This window comes from Varroa destructor, unplaced genomic scaffold (assembly GCF_002443255.2).
Source record: "Varroa destructor unplaced genomic scaffold, Vdes_3.0 BEIS01000007.1, whole genome shotgun sequence".
NCBI classification, from domain to species: Eukaryota; Metazoa; Arthropoda; class Arachnida; order Mesostigmata; family Varroidae; genus Varroa; species Varroa destructor.
This window is the reverse complement of record NW_019211460.1, coordinates 25,887,320-25,912,235: the sequence shown is the minus strand read 5'-3', so window position 1 is coordinate 25,912,235 and position 24,916 is coordinate 25,887,320. Positions and strand designations below refer to the sequence as shown.

The 24,916-nt window shown below is 41.9% G+C and overlaps 1 protein-coding gene and 1 long non-coding RNA gene across 5 annotated transcripts in view; one reads left to right on the top strand and one right to left on the bottom strand.

The window, feature by feature from the left end:
* Nucleotides 1-24,916, top strand: part of hwt (SH2 domain-containing adapter heavyweight) — a 103,685-nt gene that overhangs the window by 27,655 nt on the left and 51,114 nt on the right. For 2 of the 4 annotated variants that reach the window (XM_022814013.2, XM_022814012.2), the window contains exon 1: nt 22,605-23,567. The exons of 1 other annotated variant lie outside the window; for it this stretch is intronic. In XM_022814013.2, the coding sequence (XP_022669748.1) occupies nt 23,426-23,567 (142 nt within the window). In that variant the 5' untranslated portion in view covers nt 22,605-23,425. Of the gene's footprint in view, nt 1-16,663; nt 16,914-22,604; nt 23,568-24,916 lie in introns of those variants that run through there. One more of the 4 variants, XM_022814016.2, reaches the window with a different exon arrangement.
* LOC147754492 (uncharacterized) lies at nt 10,268-21,131 on the bottom strand. Its single transcript, XR_015317986.1, has 2 exons — nt 20,990-21,131; nt 10,268-17,356 (listed from the first exon to the last, which is right to left on the bottom strand). It is a non-coding gene; the product is annotated as an uncharacterized LOC147754492 (long non-coding RNA).

Genomic DNA, 24,916 nt, shown 5'->3' with positions numbered 1-24,916 from the left:
CGTGTTGAAGAAACAAAGTCATTGAAACAATTATCATTTTATACAGATATAAGGGTCATTCACTACTACTACAGAGCCAAGGATAAAGCGTGTAAAGATGAAAGCTTCAAACCTGTTTGAGAAAACTGTAAGAAAACCCAAAAGAAAACGTTCCGCCTATCTGTATTGATGACGTATAGGGCATAGTCAAATTTAACCAATCAGCATCGCCTATGCAATGAAGACTATCGAAGCCTCCACGTTTTGAAATTCATTAGAGAAAAGTAGGAAAAAGACAAACGTCCTACTCATATGGATTTAATTACTAAACAACATATTCATTTCTCACTGAATCTATGCGATCAGACGTAATGATCGAAATAAAAGGAGAGCGAGAGAAGCAAAAAAAAGTTAGGGGCGTACCAACTTCGAATCACCAGAATGTCTGTGGCATTGAGGAAGTGCAGGACAAAAACGAAACTTCAGTTTGCTTTCTGCGTTGTCCATTGCTCTGTCGGTTCCATCTGGCTGACTAAGACTATTGCGACTTCAGCCACGAATATGTCTCTGCCAGTCTAGCAGTACTCCTACTATTCATTCAAAAATGGCAATCACGTTCCTGCAGCGTTCACCGCAGCACAAATGGCGTAAGCCGACCCCCGTTCGTTCGGTAGGTTAACGATGACGGCCACAACAACCTGAACGCCACTAAAGGGGGTGGCCCGCCCAAGTTGATTTGAGCGCTACCCCACCGGCGAGCCTCCAGACAGGTCCGTTGCTCTTTTCCGCCAGCGGTCACCAGTGAAGTGGTCAGTTCGTTGAAAGGCTGTGGATGTGGAAAGGCTGGGGGAAGGGGAACAGAAACCTGCCTTTGAAATGAATCCGCCACCACTATGAGGCGATAACAGCAGTGGCACTAGGAGTAGCAGCGGTAGTCGGTAATTTTACGGTCGAAAAAAGAAAATAGCGAAAGTAGATGTTCACTTTGCTTTGAGGATTGTTAGGCAAGCACACGATATAACCGAATTGTGACTTTTCTTTTGTATAGCTACTGCTGATTATCACTATCTAACGCGAACAACGACCACCGATTGAGGGTCTGGCCAATATATGTTTTCTAATATAAATTGCAATCTACCGGCTTTGTATGTCTGTTCGTTTCGGTGAGTTTGTGCGTGCGAGAGACCTCAATATGATTTTTTAGATTGATAGCATCTCACCACGGTTTGGGCTAGCAGACGCGTGTCACTGGCTGTGAGCAGCAGCTGGGGATGGAAGGACCTAAATAGAAGTATGTATATATAGTAATGATCGTTAACTGGCGTCCAAGATGTGTGAACACAGTGGCAAACTAAAAATACGGCAAAAAATAGGACAACGACAACAATGTCCGTGTCATAACGCAGGTGCCTAATCTGAATTTTTATAGTCGGTAGCGTTGATTGCAGCAAGAATCTCTTCACGAATGAAAAGATTCACGAACGCAGAATCTAAAGGGTTCCGATTAAAAGTATGGTCGGTTGTGGTGTCCTTGTAAGTGACTTGTAAGCGTAATCACTTTGAATAAGTAAAGTACGTGATTTTCGCGAACCATGCTTTGCTAGGACCAGGCTATGGTCACTGCATACAGGATACACATGTTTAGCCGTGGTCGTAAGCACGTTCTTGTATGGACCGTTGTCCTAATAATACCCTTGTATATATATATCTAATGCAAAATTGAAGCTTTGTTCTTCTTTGCGAGTTGAAGCAATTTAGCCTTTCACCTTATAATTTAGATTGTCAAATGCTAGTGTACGTATGTTCACCGTTACGTACAAACACGTATATTTGTGTGAAAATTGCTGTAACCGTCTTGTCCTGCCATTATTTGTCTTCGTATTTGACAAAAGGGCATCGTTCTTCTACCCGCTAACTACGGATTCACGCAATCTTACAACCGTACAAATTTTTAATGAATTAATTCTTCAGCTACTGAATAATTCCATGTCTATCAGAATCTGGCTGATTTTTTTTTGTTCGCACATACAACTGACTACCATTACAGTTGTATTTGCGAACAAAGAGAAAACAAACAAAAAAATCCACGAACGCAAAGAAGCGGATTAATTTATTTTGATTTACCCTTACGCACCCCCCGGGGGCATACCCCATTCTTTCATGTAAAAGTTGTTCCGTCTCAGCTCTTTGTCCAGGCTAGCTTGCCATTTTAGCAATAGACAGATCATTTAACAGTACTATGCGACCGCTGCCCCCAAGTACTACTGCATACAACCCTTTTTCCTCTGGCTGGCGCCATCTTCCACTGCGAGTGCTGTCTACGAGTGGCGTAGAGTACACAAGGAATTACGACAAACTTTTGTCTACGTTGATAATGTCGCATCTTATCACGTAAGTTATTGCTATTATAGTAAATGTGAGGCTACCATTGTTCCGGCTGCTACGAGTGAAATAGAGTACTAAAAAAGTTCTATAGAAGTATTAAAAGTACGTTCATTTTTTTTGGCAGCCCTAACGATTCACTTGAAAACGGTGATTCTCTATATACAAAATGTACTCGATGTACTTTTGACATTGACCAACACTATTAAGATTATTTTCATAGGATTTCTGGTTGCGCACAGAACACCCTTTTTCTTTCTTTGATTTGATTCTAGAATGGAATACTTTCTGTGCGTTTTTACCTTTTCTTTTTTGTCTTTCCTTTGCTGCTGCTATCGCTGCGTTTTTCGTTGTCCTTAGAACACAACGCAAAAACCCGTCCTTCCCATCGTTCGGCTATCCGCCATTTGTCCCTGAATTTATGAAGCAGCGGCTACAACTAAAACGGTGTTTCTGTAGATTTCGACATATAAAGATCTTTTCTCTTGCCCTGATCCATGATCCGTCGGTATTTTCGTTCCCGCTCCTATTGAACTGGTGAGCTAGCGCGCTGCTTGCCATGATGACATCTTTGGGGCAGCTTTTTGTTCCATGTGGCTGTTCAGGGGCACAGACGTCTGCTGCTAACTGCGCGGTTTGGCAAAATGGTCGTCGTCCCCACACGTTACAGTATGTTGCTTTTCTATGTGGAGACACTGACGAACGTTGCAAAAGTAAGAAGAATGCTGTTCGTTTTGTTTTCGTCCTTCCGATTGCTAGTTGATAAAAGATGCAGTCATAACACTGACGCAGTAGCAGCAGAAGAGGAGCACGTTGAACGTGCGATGGACAGATGTGGGCTTCAACGTTGCCGTTATGCAGTCCGTGCAAAAGAAACTCTACACGAATGAAGTATAGCTACATAATGCAAAAAGCCTCTTTATTTGATTATATTGGATAAAAGTATGGACTATATATGTACATCGCTTCATTCCAAGAAGGTAAACTAACCAGCCACATGAACGAGCCAGTTGCGATAGCATTTATTTAGTAGCGGATTTAGATTGGGTGGCGATGATTACGAATAAGTGGAAAAATGAACTATTTTATGTATATATCTGAACGGGTAGAACAAAGAATTTGAGATCATTGAAGACACGTCTTCTCTTTATGATACAAAATGTGCATAATGAGGTTTACTATACATTGAACATATAATCCCTGCTTTTTTTTTTTATTTTTCGATGATATTCCGTGAATACACTTAAAACATGCCTAACGCAAATGATTCAGTTTTCGGGTATTTGCGAGACAACATAGGAACGAGCATGTGTAAGCATTATGTATGATAGGACATCCTATTACCGTTACCGGTTCGAAAACTGTGACACCTTTCTACGCACGAGAGCTTCCAGAGTTGAGTTGGGCGCTACTCATTAAGCTATCATAGTCTGCTAGTGGACCAGCAGTGAAATGGGTTCAATCAAAATGCAGGCTATAGAAAAGCTTTTCGTCGATAAATGTTTAACAGGAATTATATTAAAGCCTGGCGTCCTGTATGCGGTTCAATACAGGAAAGCTAAAGAGTAGCATAATTGATACCTTAACCACAATGTCAACATAATAGGATTGGCAGTAAGCGCATGTATGGAACGTTTAGGAGAAGAAATCGGTAATCCCATCGAAGTATTCAATGGTGACCTGGGCGCAGTAGCCCGGAGAGAGAAAATATAGCCAAAGAGGCATACGATAGTAAATGAGGTGGATATATTTTCTAAATGTAGTCACTAAGTTCCAACGTTGCCATAACCGACAAGGCAATAACCATAATTTGCCGACGACTGCCACTTGAGGGATCACCGTAGATGCGACTCTTTGAACTTGGTTTTTGTTTTTTTTTTTGCTGTATACGCAGCTTATCAAGACGACCACTTGGAAAACGGGTACATTATATGCGACGAATCAGGGTCTGTGTCCGTCAATTCAGTCCCAGAAGATTCTGGGCTTGGATGAGATAGATGGAACTCCACGACTGCAATGTATGCTTGATAAAAAAAAAGGCAAACAAAAACAAGAACGCCGAAATACACGCACTCGCAGCAGAGGCGCTCATATTCGCGACCATTACAAGTATAACTCATTGGGCTAATAGTTAATTGTGATGTTTTTTCGATGATGGCTTTTGGAGGGAAATATTCGACAAGTGGCATCCGAAACAATGCTGTATGAATTGTTTCAGCAGCCGTCGCAGTCGCAAGAGCATAGAAAGCACCAAAGAGTACTGTAAAATATTTCTTTGGACGACGTCAGGATAAAAGAAGGGGTGAGAAAGTGGACAAGACCATTTCTGTAGCATCATGTTTAGCCCACATATCGTTGGCCAAGATGGGATCTGAAACTCCAAGCTGCTGCTGCGGCAGAGTATGAAAAGAAACAAACGAAACAGACAAACCCAGTGAAAAACCCAGTAATGTTGTTCGCTTAACATCGTCATGCTTGTTACTATTAGTCACTCGGTTACTTCAAGTCTCACGATCTGAAACAAATCGGCCAATTATAAAGGCCAAGGTAGTGACTGCTCGCTCAAAACCGCATAGGGACAATGTTCCTAAAAGGATTAACAACCAACGTTCATGTTAAGTGTAAATAATAAAGTTACTCAAGTATCTGCTTGAATGACAAATGTGTGTGACAATGTCGCTGATAAAAAGTGTATTGTGCTTCCGCTATCTGTAAGACGTACGCGCTGACTCCTCGCTATAAGTATTTATTATGTCGATCATCTACTGGGTGAGAGCACTGACATCAGGTCCTGCATGGTCTCGATAAATTTCGTTCAGTGTCTCAGCTCCGCTACACGTATGTCCTGTATCAAATAAGAAATATATAGCGCTACATTGTTCGCTTCGATCGCCACAAACCACAGGCCTACTTTAACCTTTACGACCGACCAAGCTGAATCTACCAGATGATGTCAAGCATAGTCTGACTTTTTATTATTGTTACCATTAATAGCAGATAAAAAAAAAAGGCACCCTTATTGAGGGTGGCACGTGCGACAGGCCTTGATGCTGTTACTGCTGTGAATGCCTTGTCTACTTCATCGCATACTATTCCGGCCATCAGCAGCAGCAATCTTCTAATCACTTGCTTTTACTTAATGATAATCGTAATTTTTGCTGTGCGTTGTTTTCGCCGCCAGCGTCACGCCGCCGCATCTTTTGCACTGCTATGGCTCCTTCTGCAGTAATTTCAAATGGGCACACCCAGTGACCACCATTCGACATCCTCATCCGAGATAGATTGTAAATTCATACGACGACGTCGCTTTCTCTCCTAGCAACTTGTTTGAATACCTTGGACTGGCGACGCGGCGCCGGCGGATCTACAACCTGCACCTATGCTTCGATAAAAAACGAGTGATGCACAGCTGAAGTGTCGGTAAAGCAAAACAGCCGAAGGTTCTGCTATTCTTTGCTTCTCCGTCGTCGTCGTTGCCATCGTTGATCTTAGTCTTCAACATCAACAACGTCAGGCGCACGGCAGCCACGTACCGTCGATCGACATCGCCATAGTACTCGCACTACAAGATGGTATCTTGCAGCATAACTCTTTAATCGCCTGGCTATTATCGTTGTTGTTCCGGACCGCGCGTCGACTAATGCGTCTCGCATGCTAATGCTTTGCTTCTACTCTTGATCGTCCTTCGGGGCCTGCTTTCTACTCATCGATCGACATCATACCTTAGCATGCCTCCGTGCACCGCCATTGAGTCTTTTAACCCATAGTGTGTTGTGGGCAATTCGCTTGCTTACGGATTCTGAGAGTTTGCCCTTGCGGATCAGCGTTCGCTCCGTACTCCAGATCAGATGTGCGGTGGTGCCTTCGTTTTTGCAGAAATGGTGGTAAGGCCGATTGTAGTAGAGGCGACTATAGGTCTCTGTTAGGCATCGGTTTATACTTGATTGACGGAGCGGCTTTGTTACAGCTGAGCAGGGGTCAAGCTATGTGTTCTACGAGTAATGCTGTTTTGTTCGACAGATAAAAGGGTTCACGTTGCCGGTCGCGATACAAATTGTTTGCCTCGTTATACCATAGAATATCGTAATCTGGCTTTCATACTCTTATCTGCTGTACATCGAAGGAAAAGCAGAAAAGCTGGAATGAAACCTGCATTAAAATTGAAATAGAAAAATCGTGGCATAGTAGCTTTGAACGGTCACAAGTACTATTGACGAAGTTGGAAAGCATCATGGAGCATCGCTAAAGATTGATGCGACGTCAACCACGCTTAGTACGACCCAAATCAAGCGATTCGGTTATATTCACAACGAGAAGTCTTACAACGTGTCCTCATTCATAACAAAAAAAAAAACGGCCGCTGTGATAACAGAAGCAGGAATAGGGAATTTCACATTATGTTAGAATCGCCTAAGTTCACGCTGTTGACCATGTTTACTAAATGATGAACGGAAGGATACTGTGAGGAACGTGGTAACTGCCGAAAATTTTCCAGAAATATGGTAGGCTTAGAGCCTAGAAAATATCAATATGGCGGAATATAGTAGAAATATAATAGGCGTTTATTAATAAACTGCTATCAATTGGAGGGTTTTGAGCAGATTGCAACGCGTTTGAAGATTTCTGTCAACACGCATGTCAAATGTGCCACCTTAACTTGGATCAGAAAAGCCTCTAGCTTGCATGTTACGAGATTTACGAGGGAAACCAAGCAGTATGATATTGTGTTGAAATTTGACTTATGGTCTAATTAAAGCTTTCTCTCGGGCTTCCAGATCTATTTCCCTTACCACATAATAACAGTCACAATTTGTTATGGCGGTCAACAAGCGAAGGATCGGAGAGGATGGGCTGAAAAGCCCATCGCCTGAAGCAGACATCTGCCGCTGTTACCACTATTGATGGTGGTGGCAATTTGCAAACGAGCAAAAGCAATAGAGAACTTCATAAACTAAATAAAACTACAGATTTTACTGAAAGTGTGAGCGAATCCCTGCTTCTTCATCCCCGTCCGCAACTATCACACGGTTCTAGCTAGCAGCAGTGGCTGCTGTGGAATATTCCCATGTCATGTCAGCATTACCCTATTCTAACTGTGCCGCCTGAAACGTATTGCAGTTAGCAAGCGCAATCAGCCATGGAATAAGTTAAATGTGAAGGATATGCAGCAGGGAACGCTGGGCAAATAAAGACTGACCAGCAACCCATTCTGGCTCTGTGCTGCCGTCTATTTCTGTTGCTACTGTATTAGTGAGATTTATAGATGATGCGTATTCTGGCCGTCAGCTATGGATAAGCAATCTATCTGTAAGAAAACATCATTCGATTGCTGTTATTCTGCAACGTACCAATAAGCGAGGCAGAAGGACGTCAGTGAAGAAATGCTGATTGCAGCATGCTCTATAGTCATATTTCCGATGGTTGGTTGGTGATTTGCTCCTCAAGGAAACGCTCGCATCTTTATCAGCTTCAGACGATGTTTTTCTTCCTGGATCCGTTGGCGCTTTCTTTTGCAACTGCTGTAACTCCCGCTTCGACCTGAGTGCGCTGATGCGAGCTGGGGCAGTTAGCTGACCTAATGGATAAACGTTGTTGCATTGAGCAAGTAGTCAATAAAGCACGCAATGCGCCTTGACCGAGCACCGACATCACTGGCAGATCCTGTCAGTGCTTGTCGACGTCCTTTGTTGGCTGGCCGGATCTTCATCGTTCGCGCACGTCTAGGGTCGCAAAATGGATCTCGTATTACTAGTGAAGACAAACAAAGGCAGGTCACAGTTGAGATATATAAAAGGGTAGTTTTGGTATGAGTATTAGCAGTAAAGGACCACCTATTGCTACCCTCCCCTTTTGTGCGTGGACAGCAGCAATGGCAAAAACAACAGCAACAAGGCTGAAATTGCGACTCACCCCTTCCCTGTCCCCTAGATAAAACAGCGACCATGGAGTAAATTATGAAATCCTTAGTGGAAGTAGCACTGTTGGAAATGATCATTATTACCGAAGAAAAAGGAATCTGCTGATAACTTCGCAAAAAAAGATGATCATAGTCAGAACTTGTTTATTATTGGTAGCAGTGGCGTGGCGTGAAAATCATGAGAATCGAAGAAAAACTGCCTAGTCATTTTATAACCCGTGTAATGGATATAGATATACCTGAAGATTTTTTCGTGCCGGAAACCGTCGCAAAGAATGAATGCGGTTAAATTCTACAAGATCGAATCTGTTTTTGCGCTGGTTAGAGGCGGCCTGTGGGGAGAAGCTGTTGTATCATTAATGTAAGCCAAGCCTAATCTTGTTAGCCCTATTTTCCTGGTCATTCTACGAAAAACAAACTGCGAGTTTGTCTGGTTTTTCCATTAGACGAGAACTCTGCTAACATGTGTTCACTAATTGCACTGCAATGATCATCAAAAACAAAGAAAGACAGGGTTACCATGTTTTCGTTCTGAGCCCCGTAAGCGTTTTGCTCATTCGCTGAACTGTTCGAGGTGTCGATCCTAGCAGTTCTTGTTTAGCGAAACATGACGGTCCAGTTGACAGTCAACGTGGCATCACGCGTTCGCGACGTCACACTGATTCAACGTCTGGATGCGGCTGACTGAACAATGGAATCAAAAACAACCGCATACGTTTACTGCTCAACGCTGTGATAAAGGATATGACGAAGGCACCCAGCACTGTACTGCGGGTTCTATCAACGGAAGAGTCTGTCCTGACAGGCTCTACGGCGTCGTCTATGCCGCAGATTTGTCAGTGTCCACAACAGCTCTATATGAGGGCGATGTTGAGTGGAAACGAGCCGTCGTCCGTCAGAACGTCGCCTGGCCAACATAAGCGTCGTGTGCTTTACTGGTGACTTGCGCAGAGATCGTCTGTGGACCCACGAACATTTTTCTAGACACGTAGCTCTTGCGCGTCGCTTTTTTACCTTCTGTCCGACGAAAAAAAACGCGAAAACTTTCCTATTGTCGACATATTATTTACCATTTTGTAATGTAGAGAGCCCTAAAATAACGAGGCTTTTGTCTCCTTACGGGGGTTTCTATTTTGCGACAGCCACAAACGCGTAGCCTCGAAATGGCCACAGACGCAGCGTTTGGAAAATATACTGACTAACAAAAGAAGAAAAGCGAGGAAGAAAGAGAGAGAGAGAGGTAGCAGAAGATAGCATAAAAAGGAAAAATGCAGATATCGCTAAAAATGAAGCACGACGAAAGCTGAAGTTGATTATGACTATTTTATGTCATGGCTTCGCTAAAAAGCGTTCCTTTGTAGAGAGTTTGACATATATGTGTGGGCGTGCTTGTGTATAGATGAGACAGAACTGAGCAGTTGTTATTTTGTTTGTCTAATACGTAAGGATGTGTTTGTCCTGTATAAAGTACCAATTTTCTCTAAGGCGATCTATCGTTACAGCCTAATCTAAGTCTTTTTTTAACTTGACTAAACTGTTACGAGAGATAGCGTGTGCTGCTGACCACAATACCTAAATATCTTTCAGTGATTAAATAACTTAAACTTTGTTTTTGCTTGCGGTTCAGATGACAATCCTATAGGTTATGCATTTATATTTTTGTCTTTTGCGTAGATTGATCGTCATAAGAGGAGAATTTCAAACTTACCTTATCTCCATTATACGCAGATCTATAGAATTGCAGAATGTATTAGGTAGAGCCTAAAATCCTGTGCTTAATAACTGTAAGCTGTAATAACATTGCTTGACGACAAAAAAAGCAGTTGAGTTTCATAGCATAAAGTTACCCGTACTTCCTATTCTGACGTTAGAAAACTCCCTTCTAAAAGATGCACAATAACGTGGAAATCTTTCGTCGTTAATTTGTTAAGCTCCACTTAGCTTCAAATAACATATAATTTAGGCTTAAATGAAGAATCTAGTAATGGGTACAAAGCATAAGTTTTTCTTTATTGGATTATATTTAACTCAATGACTGGTCCTGCGCGCTGCTCGTTGGCATGAAAGCTTTTCATATATTTTTTCTAAACGTGTCAGACCTCTCATTGGTCTCATATGGCGGTTTGGCTATTTTTGCAGAATAGCACAAAGGTAGTGTTTATCGTTATTCTAACTTTTTTTTTTGGCTGTGTCCATGATCAACAGAAGGTTGCTTTCATCGTTTACTGGGATTAAAAAGAGAAAAAGTGATCGAAGTTTCCATTCTCTACTAACAATCGATATATAGGGCATACTAATTCCACTTACTTTTCTACTGTGTGTTTAGCCCATGACAGCTTCTAGTTACGGCAGTAGCTGGTTTGTTTTTATGGCCATTAACGTTACGACTTCGGATATTGGGCCTATTCAACTGCTTCCGTTGGCTCGACCTGTAATTGTGTAATTCCTTAATTTGTTCTCGCTGATGAAAGCTTTTGTTGTCTGGCTCACTTTCCAGTAACATGTCCCACCCGGTAGACATATCAATTGTAATTAATGAGATGATTTCCGACTCTAGCTCAACAGTATGAACAGGCAACAGGCTGAGACGTTAACCGAACGGGTAATTTTCGAAATATGGCCGATAAATCTATGAAAATTTTCTCAGAAATCCCGTTGTGTAGATTAAAGTCACGATTGAACAAGCCGATGCAGTGATCATCCGCAGAATGGTACCACTATTTCATAGATCACCACTCCGCGTGATTCAGCTCGCTATTGCTGGTCATAATTGTTCTCCAATTGGAAAACAGGCAAAATACGCCTTTAGTGTCGCTTACGGTTTGACATGCCTTTTGTGGAGTTTAAGTACGCAATTGTCCTAAAAATGGCAAGGATGAGACACTTCTGTCGTCCGTCATTTCACCTGCATTTCCTATTCTATCACCACCACACATATGTAGTATAGTGCTTATACTCGCAGATACGACTCAGGCTTGCATGCGCATAGGTGTGACACGTTACAAACAATGAATGAAGATAAAGATGAGTTTGAGATATTTTTGAACGCCAAGTTCATCTGCAATGCTAATTTAATTAGTGCTCTCTTATTTCCATATGTTTTTTACCTCTCACTTAGGTATTACGATGCTATAGGCTATTCTCATTTCATTTGATGGTCTTTTTCGCATGCTTTTCCGGGTGCTTGTGAAGCTATTTAAAAAGCCCGCCTTGTTCATCCCGAGTAGCTTCCTACGCTCGCTGACTCCGTATGGAGTGCTAATGGCGTGCTCGAACACGCCGGACTTATCAACAATGTTCATCTATCTGTCACAAGTTTCCAAACATAGCGAATTTCAGCTACTTTGTCGGGACTGCAGCATGGGAAATTCTACCCCTCCGCGACTTCGCACCCGCTGTTCTAGCGTACGACGGCGCTTTAGGAGGGAAATAAATAAAAGGGAAATAAAAATTCGCAGCGGTCGACAAAAATCGGAATAGGAAACTACCAGCAATACGGGCAGATTGCGAGAAGTCGTGATCAAGCGATCAAGTCCTTTTCTGACTGTACTTCTACTTCGGGCGGTTATTCGTTTCTTTCTAATCCTGTTATTTCGCCTGCCATAGCATGTGGTTGTCGATGCTACTTCTATTGTTTTTGAGGACGGTTCCGTTGGCGATGGAACTAAAGAAGAAGGAAAAGTGGGCGTAGGATTTACTTCGATTTGATGATCCCTATTATCGGCCGTAAGCCAAAGATCCCGTCTTTATTTTTCATCGCCAGAGGCTGTCGCTAGATGTAGGGCAAACTAAGGAAGATAGCCATGCGCGAAGCGATGCGGTTGAAGAAGATACCATACATTGTATCTACAAAAAAATAGAGACAATCATATCGTTCGATTGGTGACGATAGGGATTCGGTGGTGAGTGACGGAATAGACATTTAGCCAAGTTGAGCTTACCTAATTTAGATACGGGCTAATCGTGACCTGGCTAATAGTAGGACAGTGAACGCAAACACTGCTCCGTGATGCTAAGTGAATTCATTCTTAACGGTACTTAAGAAAGAATAAAACCGCTATAGCTTATAAGCACCATGAGGGTATCCAGTTATTGACCTCTGAGTTCCAGCTTCGTAAAATGCGGATGAATGTAGCGGCCAACTGCCTAACATTATAAGTTGCCTTGCTTGAAACTTAGGTTGACTCGTCACGGAATGTCCTCAGAGGGGTGCTACTTCGCTGATATGGCTCATTGTACATTAACATACATAGTAAGCAAGCATTCTAATACATTTTTTTACGTTCAGAACAACTATTAAGCATTGCTTCGGACGTCTGGTCCAATTCAGCACGACACGAAATGTGTCTCCGCCTAATTTCGAACATAGACTGCCCCACTATGTTCCTAAGCCAACAGGTTAGTAGTGTATTACTCGTTCGTAATGGGGATGTTTACAGAAAACTCAGCTAATTTGCATATTAACTAGGGTTCCCTTAACCCTTCCTATGGTGATTCTTGCCTTACGAAGCGTCACAAGCGATTACAGCCGAGACGTAAACCCATTTCGATCCAATATTAATTATGGCAGATGAATGATATACGATGACAGAAAGGTCGCTCAGTAATGGTAATTGTGACGTTTAGCCAAACAGGTGAACGGTTCTTGTGGATAGGATTAAGGCTAAATCGAACGCAGAAACGAAATAATGTAATCTTGACAAAAGCAAACCTGTGTGACGCGTTTATATAAGGAAAAGATCAGTTTAAATGTAACGATTTCCAAGAGCCTTCGGATCACACGTTCAAGGTGTCGTCGAACAAGCAACAATGGATCGAAAAGTGGCGGGGTATATCGCACGTATCGAACTATGCGTTAGCGAAATATGACAATAATGCTGCAAAATCTCATCCCCATCGTGTGATACGGCACAGCAAAAAAATCAAATAGTTAAGGATCAAACACGATAGGACGTTAAAATGTCCTAGGAAAATAGTGTAATGAATGAATGGACACTATATACGGGGAATATACAATTTATACTTTCTGAGAAACATTCTCGAAGATTAAAGTGCGCCGTCGATGTATTCGTTATTATTATTACTATCCCTATATACATCTTAGAGAATGAAAGGGGGACTTGGCTCTCTCAAACACACAGGACCGAAGATGGAAATCAATAGGCATACGGGTACAACCTTTTGAAACTGCCAATAACTGGGATTACATAGTATCATTGTTTCGTTGTCCTTATGTAGCTGTAGTAAAGGAATTCGATGCAAATGGAACATTTCTAAAAAACATTCTAAAAATTACCTGCGAACAAGTAAAATTTGCCACTGAAACCTCCATTACGTACGTTCCTCTCTTCTTCGCTTTTCGTTTCACATCATTAAATCCTCCCTTCAAACGTTACTACTTGTTTGCAAATGGCCGACTTGGCCTGAACACCTAAGGCACATTCCCTTCGAACATTTTTATATATATATATATTGGCTATAAACACAAGAAATACAATGATACTAACAAGAATCACAAATGTATCAGCACCAGCGCTGATGTTTGGGATCAGAAAGGGAGAAGTCTGGGGGGTAAAAACTGGGCCTGTGAAATACATATGACACTTAAGGAAATTCTTTTGTTGTCTGACCGTGTTGCCAAGTGGCTGTGCGCCTATCCCGTTCGTTGTTATTTTTTTTTTGTATTTGTTTGATTCTTGAGTGTTTTTCATTGCGGCCGTTGAGTTGGCGGTAATTCATGATGCCGCGATGAAAGATGGCCGCCACCAAGTCCTACGCGAATGGCCCTCGGATCATCAGCGGCGACACGAAAACTTGTATCGTGCTAACGTAACTTAACACGGCGCATGGTATTGCTGAATGAGATACGTTGAAATAGAGTGCGGACGCCGTTGACAACAGCCGCCACTTCAGACGGTGCTTCAGTTCTTTTTTTTGAAGTATTCTTTGGGTGGGCATCCGAAATGCTCGCAATAATGCGGGCCGATGTTTATCGTTGCAGGTTGTGAGCGAAAACAATTGTCACCGATTCGATTACCGGCTCGTAGTACTCTAGTGACTGAGTGTCCATTTACACTGGCTAGAATGAAACGTTTGCCTATAAAAAACAAACTGTTGGGAAGGTCGACAATGAATTTTTAGCTGTTCTACTGTTATAGTGGCTACTTGCGAATAGTATTTTGGGCTATGAATGTGCAACATTCGTATGGACAGATGTTGCAATAAGATTTTGAGGTGGCACCTTATCATATTCCCACGTAAATGCATTTCGAAAGGCTCGGGGACTGGGTGGTCTGTTTGGCCGTAGAGCTCATAGGACGTTAAAACTAGGCGGCTGATCGATGCTGTAGCACGTCCATATGTCCTATAGTAATACCTCCTAATAAGACTCGTGATAATAGAACGTGTTCGATATTAGTTGGACTATTAGTCTCTTAAGCTGTTAAAAAAAGTGTAATTCATTAACAGGTATTTCAACAATCGCTTCTATATATCTAAGAGGTGATTTTGATGTGATTTGTTTCAAATGAATTGAACCTCTTTGAATAGACCTAGTAGGATCTGAGGACTTGGTTATCTAATTATCATTATATAAATACAAAGTCTATCCTGCATTAAATTCGAAATTATGCGACACGAAATAAGGTTCCCATGAATCTTTGCAGACGATATTTTCCTTAGTAATTAACGATAGATGGTATTTGAGTAGTTCTTTTATTCACTGGGCTAAGTAAGTTAGTAACGTAACGTAACGTTGCGAGATTGAAGACATTGATAGGGCTCTTCTAATTTATTAGTCCACTAACGACGTCCTATTACGCAGTGATAAATCGAAGCTTATTCAGTTTTGTGGACACTAATATCTTAACGCCATGAGAGAGTATTTTTCGGAGAGGTGCTAACATGAAAAATGATCAACCGAGCCGCTGCAATCTAATTTTACGATCAAGTCAGTGTGCCACACATCGGCCGAATGGACAATTACAGGAAATTGGCTACAGTGTCATGTCCTGCAGGAAAATCGACTGACGTTAGACGACGTCGTAGGTCAATTACTGGTCAAAACATTGCAAATTAGGTAGAAATCTGACATGTGTCTGCAATTGATCGTTGTTGAAAGCCGCTATCACCGTTATCGTTTGTGGAATTTAAGAGTCCGATAATGCAAGATAATAGTTTCGCGAGAAGTGCTCGAATTTGTTGGTACAATTCCGGCGAACCGTATTTATCATGGATCGCTTAATTCATAGCTGTTCGTTGGGCGCCAGCAGCGTTCCGAACGATTTTCGCCCGTGAATATGAATCAGGTGTGTAAAAGTGAACTGGGTGAGTTACATTGGGCCGACAGGAAATTTCTGTAATATTATTATAAGAGAAGCTTATTTCAACATAATTGTGCGACTATTCTCTTATTATGATATCGTTAAGCGTCGGTTGATTCTTCCTTAGTTGCGTTCGTTCGTAGGTATATGCCTTTAGTCATGCTGCGTAAGTTTTAACTGAGCGCCAGCCTTGTATGCTATCCCACAATATCTTTCTACCGTTGCAATGAGAACGTCCTTGCCCATGCATCCGGCTCAGCCTTGAGCCGACGTCTCGAACGTCGTCTGCTGGACGTCTTTGTCGAAAGCGCTTTAGAGTTAGTCACCCAGCCCAGTTAGATAGGACACACGAATTGGACTCATCCATCTCTGAGAATGACGCTTCAACTGTTTCGTGTACACTCGTATCAGTTTACGTCACTGCGACCGCTACGACTGACGCTTCTCGTAGCTAACTTTCATAACGGACGACATTTCCGTTACCGACCGTTATCTACTGCGAGGTAACGATGCGTTGATTGACCCAGTGTACTACATGCTAATCCAACACTAGCGGCGTTTGCTTTCGCCTCTCTTCGTAGCGAAACAGTTTCGCTCGTGTTCGCGCAAGCTGACGCATTCTCTCGTCTAGCACAGTGCTTGCTTGCAGGCACCATGTCCTTACGCGATACCGGGCGCTCAAGAGAATCAACAACATGGAGCAGTGATGCAAGTCCACTCAGCCTGCCCGCTTGATGCCATACATAGAATACTAGGAATTAAGGTAACGTACGGTGACTTTATTTATTTAAACTACGCAGTTAAAAGGACGATTCTCGTTATCCTGCCAGGCCACGGGTCGCCTCGTTCCCACGCTATTTCCACTGTGCGCCTATATATTTGGTATGCGAGAGTGGTTTCAGATTGCGCATTGGCGTGCGATTAGCGGATGGGCCTATTTCGGTATCTGAGTGTCACGGTAATATCGAATGCGTGGTTAACTGCCACTCTGTAGGGTAATGAATCACACACTCTTGTCTCGATGCTCTCTCAAGTACTTTCCCTTTATATATCTTTGTTTCAGGGTGACAGCGATTTGTAAGGTCGTTCATTTGTACGAGAGTCATCGGGCCTTATCAGTTGTTACGGATTAAATGTACGCATGCGAGCAATGGGTGTCAAGCTTCAAGATGATCTCTTCTCAAGCCGCCGCCACAGGCGAATTCGTCTTTGTTAACTTAGGCTACCGTCTGCGGAAGTTCCCTGGCTTTAAGAATGGAAGACGACCGTTGCTATGTTGCGTCCAGTCCGCTGTATTCGGTGGCAGAGAAGAGGTCAGTTAGCTAAATTAATATAACAGCTACCTGGCTTGATAATTCTGGAATTACCTTTACGTTAAACAGGACTGCATGAACTATTCAAAAGGCCCGTTCTTAGATGCGGCGCTGTATTCCTGTTAATAGGTAGAAAATGCTGGGTTGTCGTGGACGCAGAATCGTGAGTCATCGGATCGTTCAACGGAGAGGCCATTGGTCCCTTTAAAAAATACCGCGCCACAGTTGTGGCGACTTTTGTTGTTATTCTTGTTGTATTTCGGTTTGTAAAAAGGTTATTATTTCGCTTGTGAGGATGTGTCATCGCTCAGATAACTGCGCAGGATGATACGACGAGCGAAGGTTGGCGTTTGATAATTCAGGGCCCGAACTCAAAACTCAGATTGCGATGATAAGTGCACTGCCAGAGCCAACTGCGCTATGATGGTCCGATGACCTGTCATCTGGAAAATTTACACAGCAGGTAGTGAAAGTTAATAGTTTATCCTCAATTAAACTAACTAGTTTAGCAATGTGAATACACGGAAGGTCGAGCGAAGAGCTATAAGGGAACTGGTTACCGTTTATCCGTCAAATGTCGACAACTGTAGGCAGAATCATATTGAAAGGCTACGTTAATAATATTGTACCTAGGTAATGCGTGTGCCTGACCGATTGTCTCACAAAACACCATTTCACTGTGGCATCAATAGAACTGGGTTGTGAATTCAACAATCTTAATACCGATATTAAAGGGATGGCCGCGGGAGCCCCTATCCAGTTCAGGATAGCCGTATAATATCTGTATGTCATTTTATAAGTGTTGACTACTTATCACTGCAGCACGCGAACATTGGAAGCCAGCTTCCACTTGCGGGCGCGGACTGTGAGTTCACCTAGATCATTTATTATATATATAGCTATAGAAAGACTATGTGAAATTTATATTTGATTATTTTATTTATAATAAACAGTTTTTTTTAGATGGCATCTAAGAGGCAATAAACTGCTCACTATTCTGAACTTAGCCTTTGTCATGCCTAACGTTGACAACATGTTGTTGCTAGTAATTTCTTTATGACCATCATCACCGTTATAATAATTAATAATCGTCCTGAGAAATAGATACTGCAAACGAAATCCAAAATAATGCTACATGTGGTCTTTGCCTCCCAAAATATCTAATATTGAAAAAAATGCATGCCTCACTTATTTCGACATTCAAAGACGAAAAATAAACGGATCTATAAGTTGGCCTTCGAATATCTATATTTATCCTCACTTTGCAAGGGATATAATGCCGTAACCTGAGTTGCCAAAAGAAGGTCATACGTTGATCTTTTCTACAGCATGGCTGCCACCAGTAAACGATCATTATTGTTATTATTAACATGGATAGTCATCACATTCTGTCGTATTGCCACACACGCACCAACATGGTGCAAATACGGAACCAAATTTCTTGCTACTTGTTTCGTTGAGGAGCTCGTTCTTGCATTTCCAAATATCTTACCGAATTGATGGCGTATGCTCACTCAAATTCGAGTTTCCATTGCTCGTGCGTCTATAAAGGAAAATAATAGGAAGGATTCACGCTGTTGTTTGGTAACAATAGAAAGCGATTACCTAATGTCAATGTCACAGCGGACTGCCTACCCCGTAGCCAGAAAGACTGATGACAAGATCGGGATCCTTCTATCAACTTAGCAAGTTTCAAGTTTTGGCTATACAGCCAGTGTCCATCCAGCATGTTGCCTTAAGCGGCACTAACAGATAGATGAGCTTCTATAATGTACTATTTATATTACATTGAATATTGGGATCGCCCTTCTTCGAGCTACTGCAAGCTTAGAAACGTTGATGGCAAACATTTTTGGGATGCTTTTTATTCTGTCGGCCAGCGATTAGACTATCTTTGTCTAACATACTAGGAAAAAGAAAAAAAAACGTCCGAAGATCAATAACATAATTTAAAAACATTTAAAAACTCGAACCAAATTTCATATCGTTACGTAAAAGGGATACGCATGCGTGTGTTAAAACATTCGACTATGTCATCATTTCGTGCTTTTAAAACTATGTGATAGTCTCTATTTCAAACATAGCAGTGTTTCGAATATTATTTTCCAGGGCAAAGATTCGATCCTTTAAAACTGCTCGCCCCTTTTGGCGTCGTTTGCTCTCTTATTGAGTTAACATCGTTTTCAATTTAACAGAACTACCTTGAAAGCCTTAAATATTTCTATAATTATTTTTCAATGTGTCTCTCTAAAAACCATATTGCCTTTTCTACTACAGTTCCGTTTCAGCTTACACTCTCCTATTCTTTTAATCGTTATTCGTAACCGTGAATTAAAACCACCGCGTTATAATAATATAATTGGATTATATAGGTATAACATCAGGTACCTAAATACGCACAGTCCTTTACTTTTACCTAATTTCGCTTACAATAGCCGGTCACCCGTCCGAAGTTTGCCGGTAGCATGCCTTTGTTTGGCGGGACTCGATCTTACCTGCGCTGTAGACGCTGCAGTCAGGTGTTCGAAGTGTCGAAAGTGACTAGGAAAAAAACTGTATTAAATCAGCGATTTTCTACTGTCGCAATAGAAATGACGTTGTCATGAGCAGATCTTAGCATTTATCTTCGAACACGATACCATTACATCATTGCCAACTAACTAATGTTGTTAGCGATGCACAATATATAGCTGTTGTTCTTGTGCTTACGGGTCTGTGATGTGACCGCAACAAAAGCGTCGGCGCTGCGTACGCGTTTAGGTGTCCGTCTAACTTTTCGATGTAATTCTCTCTTATTTTTAGTTAGCTGCCGCTACAGCTGTTGACGATATTACAGAAGAACCTAATCACCAACATTATCCCCATCGTCATTATCACTGATCCGTCCGATGCCCCTGGCTCATAATCAGAGCCGTCAGTACCGCTGCCGCCCGGTGTTTCCCACCGCCCTTCACAGTAACCTACCAAGATAACATGACTGGACTTTGTCAACGACACGAACGGCAAATGGTCAAGAAACTAGCACCACTCTAACAACAGTAATTGTAGGTTTAGCGATAGAACTTCCCGATAGCTTCATACGCGATGATTGTATAGCTGCGGATTTTACCTTGCCTATATAAAATATATAGATTATTGATGCTGCTATCGACGTTTCTATTGAGTAGAAAAGACAAGCGTGACAGGCATAAATGTTTGTGAGTGTACCCGTGTGTACGGAAAATTGTTGTGGCAGACGAGTAGAGAAAATAGCATTTTACACTAGATCAATTGATGGGATTAACTAAGAAATAACAGTCAGCGGCACTCGATAGCACAGAATGGCCGAAAGTTCACGCTTATTCCTGAGTGGTGCCCCCACCTCCGGCGGGAAGGGACTGTTACGGCAACTGGGCGACTGCGGAAGCGCAAAACGAATGTCTGTCAAAAGCTAATTTAACGAATGCTTGCTACATATTGTTTAGTGCCATGTTAAATTTAAAACCAAAGGGAAGAGATTGACTGATGGAGCAGTTCGGGTCTGTCTCTAAAATCTATTATACAGGTTGCAAAGCTGTTGTGTTTAAATACCGAATATAGCGGCTGCAAATAGCTTGCAATGGCGATGCGGTGCAACGAGAGTATGGTAACTTTTTCTACTCGTTAAGAAGATTCAAAGCTAGAGGTTAATACTGTTTTAGGTAACCAAGTTCAATACCTTGTCTAAAGCTTGTACTGGACTACTCTCTCCAGGGACGTATTCTCTGTGCTGGGCAGTTCGTATATATAAGAGATCTGGCAGTTTCTTTTGTTATTGGAAATAGAACTATTGTTATGCAACCGTTTCTTATAATAACGGGTTATGCCCGTAGAAACAAAGCATTTGCTTCGTTCTCTGGAATGTCGAACGTTAAACTCGGACTACTTAGAACGATTAGTAAGCCCATAAACCGTGGTATCCTCTTACTAATACTACATAAAATTTTCCTACGAGACCGAAATCCATGTTTATCTTTTTAATAGTCATTGATCTAACTAAGCGTATAAATCGTATACGTTAACAAGATCATGGAACACAGGAAGCGTAACGTACTTACTGGATTGTGGTAGAACAACATGTGAAGAATCTTGAAATCTTCTTTAATCATCTTTTCCACTGAATCATACAGACTTAACAAACTTGAGTCCTAATTACAGCCGGGCAATTGAACCACGCAAACTAACCGCAACGTAAGCTTTTATTCCCGCAGAAGAAAACAGCGATTTTCTGCGAGCGATGCCACTGTATTGACTAACTGTCATACGTCCTACATGTTCTGAGGGAACTTACGACGAACGCAGGCGTGCATGTTCGCCAGCTGATCAGAGAATTCGCGTCAAAGCAGAATTACTCATACGCTACAATCAGCATTTCAGAAAGCTGCTGTTCGGGCTGTGAAAGAAGGCTGCCATTATTGTTACCAGCGTTGTGTCGTGGTATCCAGCTGCTTTGGGTGTACGACCTATTCTCAGAAACCTAAATGGTTTATGAGTTGGTACAGTCATGGGATATGGGATTCCGGTTGTGTGACGGCAGAGTGTGACCATCACGTCTTTTACAAAGTTCTGTACTAAGTGAAATCAAGACAAAGACAATATATAACGACCAATTAAAGGTAACGAAAAAATTGCATGTATAGAAATGGCAACGTTGGACACATGATTATTGTAGTCATTCTATCGTAGACATCGAAGCGCGCTCTACTCAAGTAGAGAATGGAAACTCGTAAATATTCGAGCTAATGGCAGCGACTTGTTAAATGTTAAAGACGAACAAAAATGACGAAGCAGGGCACGTTTACGGTAACGTTGAGTATGTGTGCATCGAATTCTATCTACCTTTTCGATTTTTTTTTTGCGAAGTTTACATGACTCTAAAGAATCAGGCAATATAACTTTTGTTCCCCAAAATATTTTTTGACAAACTTTCCATAAAACCTCTGAGATTGACAACGATGCACTGAAGGGCGGTGCAAAAAGCTTTTGCGGGACGGGAGCGGTTTAGTGCCTCTTGCCAACTCGTCCTGTTAGTCACCTGCATTTAATTGAGGCATCTCATGATGCAACACTATAAACAGATACTCGCTTTAATTAGATCTTCTTAAGTAAAACTGCTGGGTAGAAAAGGGTGTGCCAAAAAAGAAAAGAGTCGTCAGGATCCGCATCATCATCGATAGAAACAACAGTCGTTACTTAAAGAATATCGTTTCATATTGGAATGGCAAGGCTCTGTCAATGCTTTACATCAGGTTATTTTATTGTCGCAGCACGACACAAAAAAGCGTTGAAATTCTATAAATACATAATAAACATATTGTACAACGAGAAATTCACTTCATGGGTTATGAACATGACTATATTGAGACATCGACTTTATCACAAGAACTGAACTAGCTTGAAAGATAAATACAGTGCCAATGGAACACGTGACAACAAAAACAGATGACTGAAGCGTCTAATGTAATGCATATTTTGCTTGATCCCTCATTGGTCAGTGCACAATACAAGAGCGGTGTCTTAGTAGCAGCGTTGACAAGCTGCTAACGGGTCCTCAAAATCATGTCTATCAGATGGCTCGAAGTGTCTCTGGCCTCTGGCTCTCATGGGCTTGACCCGAACGCCCTCTTCGTCTATTTGCTGTCGGCTTCCATAAGCACTGCCAGTTCAATCACTAGCGCGGCAATCCCCAGCAGTGAACGAACCCAGCCCATAGGGGCTAATTACCCTCACCAGTGATTACACGCCCTCTCCAGGTGCCCTTTCCCTACCGGCAGCATAGAACGTTGCTGCACCTCGTGCAGCAGAACAACGTTCACGCGAAACAACGATGATGGTGCCTCGGAGATTCAAATAGATGAAAATGGGGCCTATTTCGAGCTTAGGGAAGGATAGCGCATGCTGCGAGAGTTCGTGCATCGGTAAAGCGTATGCCTTTACAACAGACATATAAAAAGGGGCTCAATTCATAAAGTTAGTATGCGTGTAATAGAAGACCCAAATAATACAAGCTATTGTTGCAAGTGTCATTAATTAAGTAATTTTTATTGAGAAGCAATTATGTGCTGTTGATAAGGATTACTCGTGAAGTGGTGCGTCACATTGTTCACAAGTGGGTACTGAGTGTCTCAGGTCGTCAAAGTGATTATCCTCCCGATCTCAGATCTGAGTTCATTTGCACAAGCAGAGTTCGATCGAGAAACAAATGGACAAGATAGAATAACGCTTCGCCATATCTCTGTGACAATGGGTATCGCCTGTGCTGGCCTTCTGCATTGTTACTTTTGCTCGCTCAGCGGATAGCTACAGCGCTGGCAACAACAAAAAGACTATTGTGTCACTTTTGTAATATATACCGAAGTATCTGCGACATGGATATGTGCCTGAGCTAGGATATATTATACCTAATTTTTGAAGGACTGATACTGTTCTAGACGTCTGCTTCGACCGCAGAAAGGATCGTTTGGCCACAAAGCAATTGGATACAAAACAGTTTCATGATGGTGCTATGTGGTAAACTTGAAGATGGACACAAGGGCTGGATCGAGAGAGTAATCTGTTTCTTCAAGAAACGCATTCAAAACGCCAGTAACAAAGAGGCTCTTGTTTACGATGTCAGCTATTACTTCGAACGCAAATGTATGTAAGAAGGATTCATAAAATGTATTGTGCATGGACAACGAGTATATCAATAATGATTAAAGAACTACCCTGTCCACAAATGTGTCTACCTATTTTTATTTAGCTGATAAGTTGCACATTCTTTACTGTCTTCCGAAGTTATTTCAGAGATAAGTTATCAATTAAGCACGACAAATAGGAAATGTTTGATTACTGGTAGTGCGTATGGCGATGGCAGTCGGTCATCCTCGTTGTGAATATAATTCATGTTCTCGTCGATGACAGTTCCCTTCTTAATATCATTCAATTAAACCAGCGATTTTTATAGCAGTTATATAAAGGCATGCCGGGTGTGCGAACTCGTGAACGATGATTCCAACTTCAGAGCCGAAGATTCCCTCACCTGTTTGACCATAGCCACGACAAAAGGGGGGATAGTTTTGATTCTTGAAGCTTTAGCTGGAGAGGCTGGTTATGCAAATGCTCTTCACTAATTGGCGTCGCTGTTACAACGGACTCAATCGAACAGTGAGCCTGTTACGCTATCGTATATACCGCATACGCATAGGGCCGTCGTGTGTTAGAACGGATCTAGAATACTACAGATACTAACCAATTTTACCTTTACGCCCCTGAATTTCTATATTATATGTTGGCTTTTTCAAACGGCTGTGTGTACTCGTCGCGTACCAACGACGGCTGGTCACTCAGATGATGAGCCAGATGTTTTATCCTATAAAGTTAACTTCGGCTAGCAACACTTAAGCCAGTTACCAAGCCATGTGGGTCTTCCGAGTTCATGAGATATGAACACAAAAAGAAGACAGATCACACGTACTGCTATTCATCCCGTTTATAGATTAGTCCACATATTATATGTAGGTAATAGAAGAAATCCAGCCGATGACAACTGACTATAGCTCTAGCGAATACACACCTTGATGCTACCTTGTTGATTTATCAGCGTAGACGTTCGTTAACGGTAGATATAATGTTTAGCATAACAGAAATCGGGCAAAATCGTTCGGGAAAAGTTTTTATGCTCGACTTTATCTATTCGACGATCTGGCGCGTTAACGAATTATGAAGAAAACAGGAATACTACGTGTATCCTCATTTTGTCGTGACGAGTCGAAGACTGTGTGTTTTTTCGTTTGCCGGCGATACGAAAGCTGCGTCACCGTTTACACAATACATCGAGACATTTTCTAAGTGAAGTTGGGAGCCTATTTGGTCTATTTTTTCCACGTAGTTTGCTTTAGGTTTCGAGCGTAGTGAGAATGCGTTACCTTTTGGCTGCCTAGAGCAATATAAGCATATCGGTCAGGCATTGTTCGGATGATAATAGTGTACTATTAGGAAACACC